The sequence below is a fragment of the Spermophilus citellus genome, assembly GCF_964194105.1.
Source record: "Spermophilus citellus genome assembly, chromosome: X".
Lineage (NCBI taxonomy): Eukaryota > Metazoa > Chordata > Mammalia > Rodentia > Sciuridae > Spermophilus > Spermophilus citellus.
Window position 1 is genome coordinate 117360809 of NC_138190.1, and position 10966 is coordinate 117371774.

General features: G+C 41.4%; 1 protein-coding gene across 1 annotated transcript; it reads right to left on the minus strand.

Annotated features, from left to right (window-relative positions):
- Positions 1–1785: 1785 nt before the first annotated feature.
- LOC308639530 (rhox homeobox family member 1-like) lies at positions 1786–9193 on the minus strand (the record flags this gene model as incomplete). Its single annotated transcript, XM_081277744.1, has 3 exons — positions 1786–1902; positions 5886–5931; positions 8757–9193. The coding sequence occupies 3 exons, from the start codon at positions 9191–9193 to the stop codon at positions 1786–1788; spliced, it is 600 nt and encodes a 199-aa protein (XP_081133870.1).
- Between the last annotated feature and the right edge of the window lie 1773 nt (positions 9194–10966).

A 10966-nucleotide genomic window follows, 5' to 3' on the forward strand; every position in this document is an offset into this window, starting at 1 on the left:
TTAAAATTTTTTTTTTCAGTTTTAGATGAACCCAGTATCTTTATTTTATTTACTTATTTGTATGTGGTATTGAGGATTGAACCCAGCACCTCACACATGTGAGGCAAGCACTCTACCACTGAGCTACAACCCCAGCCCTTCCTGACTGCCTTAAGTGGGGAAATTCCTGAGCTGGAAAATGTTTCCCTTGGTCTTTATGAGGCCTTTCTATTTTATTTGATCCTGTTTCTCCCATGGGAACATTTCAGCTAACTTAAACCTCCTTATTGAGCCCCTACTGACTATATATTCTGCCAGTTCTGTCTACTTCCTTTTTAAGGCATGATTTGGCTGAGGAAAATTTGGAATATCATTGGACTCTTGGGGACCTCTCCCTTCCTACTGGTTCTGCTCCTCCTTCCTCCTCCTACCTGGCCTCCATGAGTTTGAATTTTGTTTCTTTGGAAGCAGCAGGACCTCTGGGCAACAGCTGCTAGTGGCCATGTGCACCACAAAAATAGGGGGCAGTGAGGGGCTGGGATTGTGGCTCAGTGGTAGAGCGCTCGCCTAGCATGGGTGGGACCGGGCTTCGATCCTCAGCACCACATAAAAATAAAGGCATTGTGTTGTGTCCATCTACGCCTAAAAAATAAATATTAAAAAAACTTTAATGAAATATGATATATTAAGAACTATGTAATGTTTTGAATGACCAACAATAAAAAAATAAAAAATAAATAAATTAAAAAAAAAAACACTTTAAAAAAATGGAGGGCAGTGAACAGTTTGGAGCTAACAACATGAATGTTCAGTTGCCACCTTCCCATAAATCCTGTGAGTTGCCCTTTAGGGAATTTCTCAGGCCAGGATTCACAGTGAACTCATCAGCATGGCTGGAACTTGGCCCTCCGTGAAGACACACTGTTCTCTTGCTAGAGACTTGGCCTGCCCCTCCTTGCACATTTAGAGGTTCTGCTCCTCCTGAGATGGAACCCAGGGCCTCAGGTACAGCAAGGCAAGTGCTCCCCTATTGAGCTAAAGCCCTAAGCTTAGAAGGTATTTAAACAGAGTGGGGGTGACAATGGCATGATGGGAAAGGGAACATAGATGAATATATGGATCAGTGTGGACCCCCATGAAACTTGGGAAAAGGTGAAGTGCAGGGCCTACTGATGGTGACCCAGGCATGTCACCTCATGAAAGAAAAACTCCTTGTTATTATGCTGAAACATCCCTGTCAGTTCGATGGAGGTGGCTTAGGAACAAAGCACCAAGCAACCCGCACGTGTGAAAAAATTCCAATCAGGCACTGATAGAACCACCTGTCAATCAGTGTGGTTTCCTAGCCAATCCTGGATCTTAGCCAGCTCCCCCAACCAACCCCAATAGGACAAGGGACTCTAAAAACCCTTTTTTCCTGTCTCAAACCCTGCCTTCAGCCCAGTAAAAGTTCCAGTCTGGTCAAGCCCCCTGCGCTTCTCCTTAGACCAAATATGTTGGTCTGAGGGTACTGCCCGGGAGTGAAATCTCAATAAAGCCTCTATCAGCGGCCTTTTTAAATCTGCCTCCTTTTGATTCGCTGCTGCCTGACCTTACAGTCCCTCCTGGAAAAATTCACATCACATTTTAAATACCTCAGCATGCACATGAAAACAAATATATTGATAACTCACTTCTTTATTGCTAATATAAGTGCTAATATAAGTGCTTTATTGCTAATATAAGTGTCTTGGGCATCAACAATAGCCCATGTATCAGTTGCAACAGGTAAACCCATCTCTACTCTGGCTCTTGAAAGATGGCATTCTAGTTATTTTTCATGTTTGCCAGGAACATGTGGTCCTGGGAACTAGATGATGCATCTTCAAGCATTAATTTCCTCTGATGTTTCCTATATTTGGCTCTCCTGTTGTTAAACCAAACCTGCAATAAGAGAGGAAAAGGTATTGATTGGTTTAGTATATTGAATAGTAAATGTCATAATTCGAAAAAAAAAAAAAACCCATTCAGCATTATAGTTCACTTAGATTTTAAACTGTACTGTAGAAACTATTCCTGCAGGGAATGGAACTCCAAGCCTCACATATGCTAGGGAAATGCTCTTGCACTGAGCTATATGCCCATCTCCAGAGGCTGTTGTGTTATTGTTTAAATACCTTCTAAGCTTAGGGCTTTAGCTCAATAGGGGAGCACTTGCCTTGCTGTACCTGAGGTCCTGGGTTCCATGTCTAACACCCTACACCCCCTCCTTTAGTTCACCCTTTTTGTTGGGAGGGGGTACTGGGAATTGAACTCAGGGGCACTCAATCACTGAACTACACCACCAGTCCTATTTTGTATTTTATTTAGACACAGGGTTTCACTGAGTTGCTTAGCCACTGTTGAGGCACGCTTTGAACTCACAATCCTTCTGTCTCAGCCTCCCAAGCTGCTGGGATTACAGGTATGCACCACCATGCCTGGCTAGCTCACCCTTACTGTGCACCAGGTCTAGCCCTGCTCTAGAAGATGCCAAGTACTAGGGCTGGGGATGTGGCTCAACTGGTAGCGTGCTTGCCTGGAGTGCGTGTGGCCCGGGTTCGATCCTCAGCACCACATACCAACAAAGATGTTGTGTCCGCCGAGAACTAAAAAATAAATATTAAAAATAAAATTCTCTCTAAAAAAAAAGAAGAAGATGCCAAGTACTTTGGCTCTCTCTCCTCTATTTTATTTTTTGATAATGGGGATTGAACCCATTGGTGTTTTTCAATGGAGATACATTCCTGGCACTTTTTAGAAATTTTTGAGACAGGAACTAGCTAAATTGCGGAGGCTGTCTAGGAACTTGCCATCCTCCTGAGTCACTGGGATTACAGGCCTGCACCACAGCACTCAGCTATTCTCCCAATTTTAATATTCTTTATTGGTTTCTTGCATGGATTGGATGCAGGTCTAGCTTGTGAGTTGCTCCAGGTCCATGATTCTAATTGCATGCCTTTTAATCAGATAAAGCACATTCTGCATCCTGACAGCTATTGGTCTGTCCAGCTATCCTCACTAGGAATAGTTTTATCCTATGTGTGGGGACATTAAGACACCACAACATGTGGATCCTATTTAAAGTAGGATGGAGGGGAATGGCTCCATGTTTGAAAAGCCCATGTTCAGTGTATCTACGTTTCCTAAATAAATCTGTCTATGCCTTTCCTTGGCATGTGCTGAAATTCTTTCCCAACACAAATGCCAAGAACCCCACTGGTCCTGAGTCAAGTTCCCCCTTCTCTCTGGGAACTCCTCAGGCACTTTATTGGAATATGTCCTCTGTAAAGTAACATAGACCAAACCTCTATAAAAACCAAAGCCCATAGTGTGTTGGGGGCATGGGCTGATATTAGGTCTGTAATTCTAAGATTGGTTTCCTAAAAGAGAAGGGGAAACCATGTACTGAGTTTCTCTGGGAAATTAATGGGACAGAATTTGGAAATGGATAACATTTAGACTTTTCCCTCCTTTGTCTCCTGTAGCTCAAGTTCCCTTTAGAACTCCACAGAGAGACATGTGATCCAGGGAAGGCAAAAGCAACTCATCAAACCTTGAGATTTTCTTTTCTTCTGACTTTGCCTTACCACCCTAAGAAATGCTCACAACCACTTCCCAACTTCTCCCACCTGAGCCAGGCTTGACTGTGGAGCCTGGCATGTGGCATTAATTAGTACACCAGTGCTCAGTGGCTTGCTTTGTGAAGCTACTTTTCTGGGCACCCACCATCATGTCCACAGCCTGTTTCCATCACTGCACTCACACATGCACGCTGCAAAAAAGCTAATAAGGTCATCCTGACGTTTCCTTTTTTGCATTTATCACTTGGTTTTTGTTCTTGTGTAGCCACTGTTTGACAACACGACCTGCCTACATATGAGTCATTACTGCCTGAAGGAATGAAAAATATCTGTAATTAATACAGATACCCTGAAAAGAGGGCCACACCCTCAAACCTATTTCACAACACCTAAATTTAAAATAGAACCACAAAAAGAGAAAAATAGCAGGGCACGGTGGTACACGCCTATAAACCCAGCAGCTTGGGAGGCTGAGGCAGGAAGATTGTGAGTTCAAAGCCAGCCTCAGCAAAAGTGAAGTGCTAAGCAACTCAGTGAGACTCTGTCTCTAAATAAAATACAAAATAGGGCTGGGGATGTGGCTCAGTGGTGGAGTGCCCCTGAGTTCAATCCCCAGTACGAGAGAGAGAGAGAGAGAGAGAGAGAGAGAGAGAGAGAGAGATTGATTCAAGATTTATGTATGCATTTCAAACCAGGACAGGTAGAAATTTACACTAAAATGAGGGCTATGTTTGGGAAAAGATATTCCACACAACCCACCTCTTCAAAATACTACCACCAAAATAGAAAAATACATCTTAGAAAATATTGACTGAAGGCCACTTATGCACTTATTGTGGAAGCTACAAGGTTTATTTTAACCATATGCAAATTTTGTTCTTGAACATTTTTGTCCTTCTTAGCTAAAGTGAAATTAACTCAGTATTTTTTTTGTTGAGTCACTCTTTGGACAAATTTCCCAACTTTTGCAAACCTTTGCCCTATTGCTACCATAATATTACCATTTGGGTAATGTTTTCAGGTAGATATGTCACAGAATACAAGAAAATTAAAATTGAGGGCTGCCCCTGTCTGTCACTTTATCAACATGTACAAACACAAGTAGAAGAACTAGGCACTTGTGCTTTTCAGGTAGCTTCCCCCATCAGTCTCAGCTTAATCTATGCTACTTAAATATAGAGTGTGTGCTTTCAATGAATTATTCTCATCACAGCATTTATATATTCATTCAGCAAACTTAGGGCTTATACTTGGTTCAAATAATTTAGTACAAGTCTCTTAATTCTCTCTTCTCCCTCTCCCCCTCTCTTTCTCTCTCTCTTTTTTGTGGCACTGGAGATTAACCCAGGGCCTTGTGCATGTGAGACAAGCACTCTACCAACTGAGCTATATCCCTAGCCCTCCCTCTCTTAATTCTCTCCATAAATTTGAATACATCCAAGGTCAAACCTAGGCCCATCCTTACTCCTCACAATGGATGGCAAGGTAGAAGATGAACTTTATTTTTGAATATGTATCTATATATACTTACTATATATGTAATTATACATGTACATTTTATTTATATATAATTTTGTACACAGAAATGCAGAAGTAGGTTTTTTTGTTGTTGTTGTTTCCTTGAGGAACTAATATTCCCTCTGGTAATGGGAAAGAACCACAAATTCACTTTTTTTTTGTTTTGGTACTGAGGGTTGAAACCAGGGGCACTTAAACACTGAGCAACATCCCCAGCCCTTTTTTGTATTTTATTTACTGACAGGTTCTTGCTGAGTTGCACAGGGCCTCACTAAGTTGCAAAGGCTTGCTTTGAACTCACAATCTTCCTGCCTCAGCCTCCCAAGGCACTGGGATTACAGGTGTGCACCGCCGCACCAGTACAAGCTCACATTTATCATCCTATTTTCCATTCACTGAAACTCCAAAGTTCAATATTAGTTAGTCTACTTCAGCAAGACAATTAAAATAACACCAACTTAAAATATCTGCATGTTTGATTATATTAAAATGAACCCCATTATTATATATACTTATAATGAAATATTTTATTTATTTCTAAAATTTTTTTAGTTGTTGATAGACCTTTATTTTATTTATTTACACATGGTGCTGAGAATCGAACCCAGTGCCTCACACATGCCAGGCAAGTGCGCTACAGCTGAGCCCCAGCCCCAGCCCTAATGAAATATTTTAAAAATTAAAAATATTTTAATTAAAAAAAATGTCAAGGCCAGAGCTTTGCACATACTGAAGCAGGTTTTAGTATGACTTCCCTCACAAATTGCTTTTTTCAGATTTACTAACCTGCACTTTAGTGTCAGTCACATTGATGCATCTTGCAAGTCCCTTTCTGAGGAGAGAAAACAACAGACATTCAGTATTCAGTATTGTGGATAAAATATAATATAGCATGTGCATTCTGTGCTTAAATTAAAATTATAATCTCCCTTCACAACTCCTCAAGTATACTTTTCCGTAACTCCCTGGAAAATTTTCACATTAGAAATAGGTTTACCTCAGACCAATGGTACAGAATAGAGAACACAGAGACTAACCCATAAAGTTATAATTATCTTATATTGGACAAAGGTGCCAAAAACATGCACTGGAGAAAAGATAGCATCTTCAACAAATGGAGCTGGGAAAACTGGAAATCCATAGGCAATAAAATGAAATTGAACCCCTATCTCTCACCATGCACAAAACTCAACTCAAAATGGACCAAGAATCTAGGAATTAGGGCTGGGGATGTGGCTCAAGCGGTAGCGTGCTTGCCTGGCATGTGCGGGGCACTGGGTTCGATCCTCAGCACCACATAAAAATAAAATAAAGATGTTGTGTCCACCGAAAACTAAAAAATAAATATTAAAAAATCTCTCTCTCTCTCTCTCTCTAAAAAAAAAAAATCTAGGAATTAAACCAGAGACTCTACGTCTAACAGAAGAAAAAGTAGGCCTTAATCTTCATCATGTTGGATTAGGCCCCAACTTCCTTAATAAGACTCCTATAGCACAAGAATTAAAACCAAGAATCAATAAATGGGATGGAATCAAACTAAAAAGTTTTTTTCTCAGCAAAGGAAACAAAATATAAGGTGAACAGAGAGCCTACATCCTGGGAGCAAATTTTTACCCCTCACACATAAGATAGAGCACTAATCTCTAGGTATATAAAGAACTCAACAAGCTAAACATAAAAAAAAACAAATAATCCAATCAATAAATGGGCCAAGGACCTGAACAGACACTTCTCAGAAGAGGATATATAATCCATCAACAAATATATGAAAAAATGCTCATCATCTCTAGCAATCAGAGAAATGCAAATCAAAACTACTCTAAGATATCCTCTCATTCCAGTCAGAATGGCAGCTATTATGAAGACAAACAACAACAAATGTTGGCGAGGATGTGGGGGAAAAGGCACACTCATACATTGCTGGTGGGACTGCAAATTGGTGCGGCCAATTTGGAAAGCAGTATGGAGATTCCTTGCAAAGCTGGGAATGGAACCACCGTTTGACCCAGCTATTCCTCTTCTCAGACTATACCCAAATGACTTAAAAACAGCATACTACAGGGACACAGCCACATCAATGTTTATAGCAGCACAATTCATAATAGCTAAACTGTGGAGCCAACCTAGATGTCCTTCAGTGGATGAATGGATAAAAAAATTTGGCATTTATACACAATGGAATATTACTCAGCACGAAAAAAACCCCAAATCATGGCATTTGAAGGTGAATGGATGACGTTGGAGAAGATAATGCTAAGTGAAGTTAGCCAATCCCCAAAAAGCAAATGCTGAATGTTTTCTTTGATATAAGGGGGAGACTCAAAGTGGGGTAGGGAGGGAGAGCATGGGAGGATTAGATTAATTTTAAATAGGGAAGGAAAGGTGATTAGCAAGGATAGTGATGTCATCATTGTACAAACTACATGTATGAAGACTTGAATTTGGTGCCAACAAATCTTATATACAAACAGAGATATGAAAAATTTTGGTATATATGTGTATTAAGAATTGTAATGCAAAAAAGGAGTACATGTATAATGGCAAAAAAATAAGCATCTGTAACTATGTAATGTAGAAAACATCAATAAAAACATGAATTCAAAAAAAAAAGAAAGAAAAAGAAATGGGTTTACCTCATCACAAAATTTAAGGTGACAATAACAGCTCAGTGGGCAAGACATAATTGTAACTCACTGTGTTATAGAATAAAAATGACTACAAAATCTATAATTAACATAGAGGGAGGGAGGAAGGAGGTAAAAAGGAGGCACCCTGGACTGAAATTAAACAAATTAAATTTCATGCATGTATGATTATGTCAAAATTAACACAACTATCATGTATCATTATGATGCAATCATAAAAGCATAAAAACATCAAACATGGACTTTTCATAGGATATACCAAATCCATTTCTGGGTATACACCCCAAAGAAATGAAAACCTGGAGTTGGATATTTGTCCACCTATGTTCACAGCAGCCCTATTCATAAGAGCCACATGAAAAAAAAACATCCCATTTGCCTTCCACATAAATGCTCAAACAAATGAAATACATCCATATAATGGAATATTACTCAGCCTTAAAAAGGAAGGACATTCCAACACATGCTACAACATGATTAAACCTTAAGGACATTACACAAAAAGATATAAGGCAATCACTAAGAGACAAATGCTACATGATTTCACTTATATGAGGTGCCCAGAGGAGTCAAATTCATAGAATAAAAAAGAATGGTAGTTACAGGGCGCTGGGGAGGGGAGGTGTTTAACGGTACAGAGTTTCATTTTGTCCACATTTGGATGTTTCTGGAGTTCTGTCCCACAACAATGCAAATACTTAAGGCTGCTGAAGGCCACACTTCAAAAGTGGTTTAGATGCTAAATTTGTTTTTGTATTTTACCACAATTTGAAAACAAAAACCAAAAGGAGCAGCCACCAACCTATGTCCAGACTTAATTCATGACAATACTGCATGAAAAAATTGACCTGAATCCCACAAGGTAACCTGCACAGAGCAGAAAGGCAGGTGAAGAGCCCAAGGGCTTTTGTTCAAGGTGGGTAGGGCAGAATAAGGGCCAGAGAGAGAAAAGTGACTCCAAAAAGAACCTGAACCCCTGGAGACTTTAGACCCTCTCAAGCCAGTCACCTACCTGGTGGCCATGTCAGGGTATTGAGTAACTTGGAAAACACTTTCCAGTTCCTGCAACTGCCACTTCGAGAACTTGTATTGGATTCGTGGACGGGTACCCCCGGGCTGCGGAACCGTAGCAGTCTCGTTTGCAGACTGTCCAGCCTGTTGCTCCTGCCGGGGCTGCTGCTGCTGCATGGGCTGCTGCTTGCCACCATTGGCCTCAAGGTAGTCAATGCCTCGGTGGTTAACAGCGCCCTCGTGGTTGAGGTAACCTTTTTGAATCACGTCTTCCATGAGGCCTATAGCTCCTTCACGGAAGTGGCCACCTGCAGCGGGGGTCGGCACATCCTCTGCAGCTGCCGCTGCTACACTTTCCTCTGCTTCAGCTGCTATTTCTGTATTATAAGCCCCCAGACCATAATAGTTGGGGTCATGGTACTGGTACCAGTTTGCCATGGCTGCAATACAACAGGTCCCAGCTGGCCTCTACAAGCGCACTTTGGCCAGCAACAGAATAGAGCGGTGACTCAGGGTGGAGCTAGCCCTAGAGATTTGTATTGGCCACGGGTTTACGGCACGTTCGACGTGCACGCGCTACTCTTTTGAGGACTGCTATTGGCTGCATGTTTGCCGCCAGTTGTGATGGGCGGGGCTAGTTAGGCACGAAGTAATGGGGCGGGACCACAAAGAAAGACTGTGTGGAGAATTGTGCCAACCTCAGGTGTGTGCAGAATGGGGGCCAGATTGGCCTCTTAGATGACTAACCACAAATGAACTACAAATGGCCTTCCAAAGGGACTTTGTAGAGGATGAGAGCTCATTCTAACCACAGGTGCCCCTGTGTGAACATCTGGAGAATACCTCAGGGCCACCGTGCCATCTGTAATTCACCATGTGGCACGAGAGAGGAATTCACTTGACCTGACCCGCTAGCGGGTGGCTTGCTCAGAGTTCCCACAGGGAAACTGCAAGCAAAGCCAAGCTCCCAGAAGTGCTGCAGCGGCATCTTGGGCCTGGTTCGCAAAGCATTCTGGGTCAAGAGGCCCACTCTGTGGGAAACCCTTTGAGTCCCTTGAGGAAGTCTAAATGCTGCCCATTTTCAGTATCGAATCCATGACAGAGTCCAGGTGTAAAACTTTGAGTAGTGCTGGTCACATTCAAGAATTATCAGGCTGACCCGGGTGTGGTGATGCATGCCTGGAATCTGAGGAGCTCGGGAGGATGGTGGGTTCCAAAGCCAGCCTTGGCAACTCAGTGAGGACCTAAGACACTTAGTGAGACCCTGACTCAAAATATAAATTAAAAAATAAGTGCTAGGAATGTGGTTGGGTGCTTAAGTGTCCCTGGGTTCGATCTCTGGTACCGCTGCTTGGTGTTGCTTACAATGGATTGCTTATGCAGGATCATGTTGTGGCAAAGATATATTAGTTAATATTCAGAAAATACTTAGCACAATACCTGTGGCTTGGGTGGCTTAGGCAGCAGGATCCCAAGTTCAAGGCCAACCTCAGCAGTTTAGCAAGATCCTGTTTCAAAGTAAAAAAATTAAAAAAGCACTGGGACGGCTGGGTTGTGGCTCAGTGGTAGAGCACTTGCCTGGCATGTGTGAGATGCTGGATTTGATCCTCAGCATTGAAAATAAGTAAGTAAATAAATAAATAAAGGTACACTGACATATATATATATATATATATATATATATATATATATATATATGCACTGGGAATGCAGCAGAGTAGCAAAGTGCCTTGGGTTCAATCCCCAGGACTCCCCAAAACAAAAAATAAAAAATTGGGGCTGTGGTTATAGCTCAGTGTTAGGGTTCTTGCCTAGCATATGTGAGGCACTGGGTTCTATCCTCAACACCACGTAAAAATAACTGAATAAAACAAAGGTATTTTGGTCAATCTACAACTAAAAAATGAAAACAATTTTTTTTTTCTTTAAGCCAAGCATGGCAGAACATGCCTATTGTATCAGCTCTTTGGGAGGCTGACGCAGGAGTGTTACTTGAGTTCATGAGTTTGAGACCAGCCTGGTCAATACAGTAAGATACCATCTTTTTTTAAAATATTTTTTTAGACGTTGATGAACCTTTATTTTATTTATTTATATGTGGTGCTGAGAATTGAACCCAGTGCATGCTAGGCAAGCACTTTACCACTGAGCCACAACCCAAGCCTAGTAAGATATCATCTTGTAAAAGAAAAATTCAGCTGGGCACAGTGG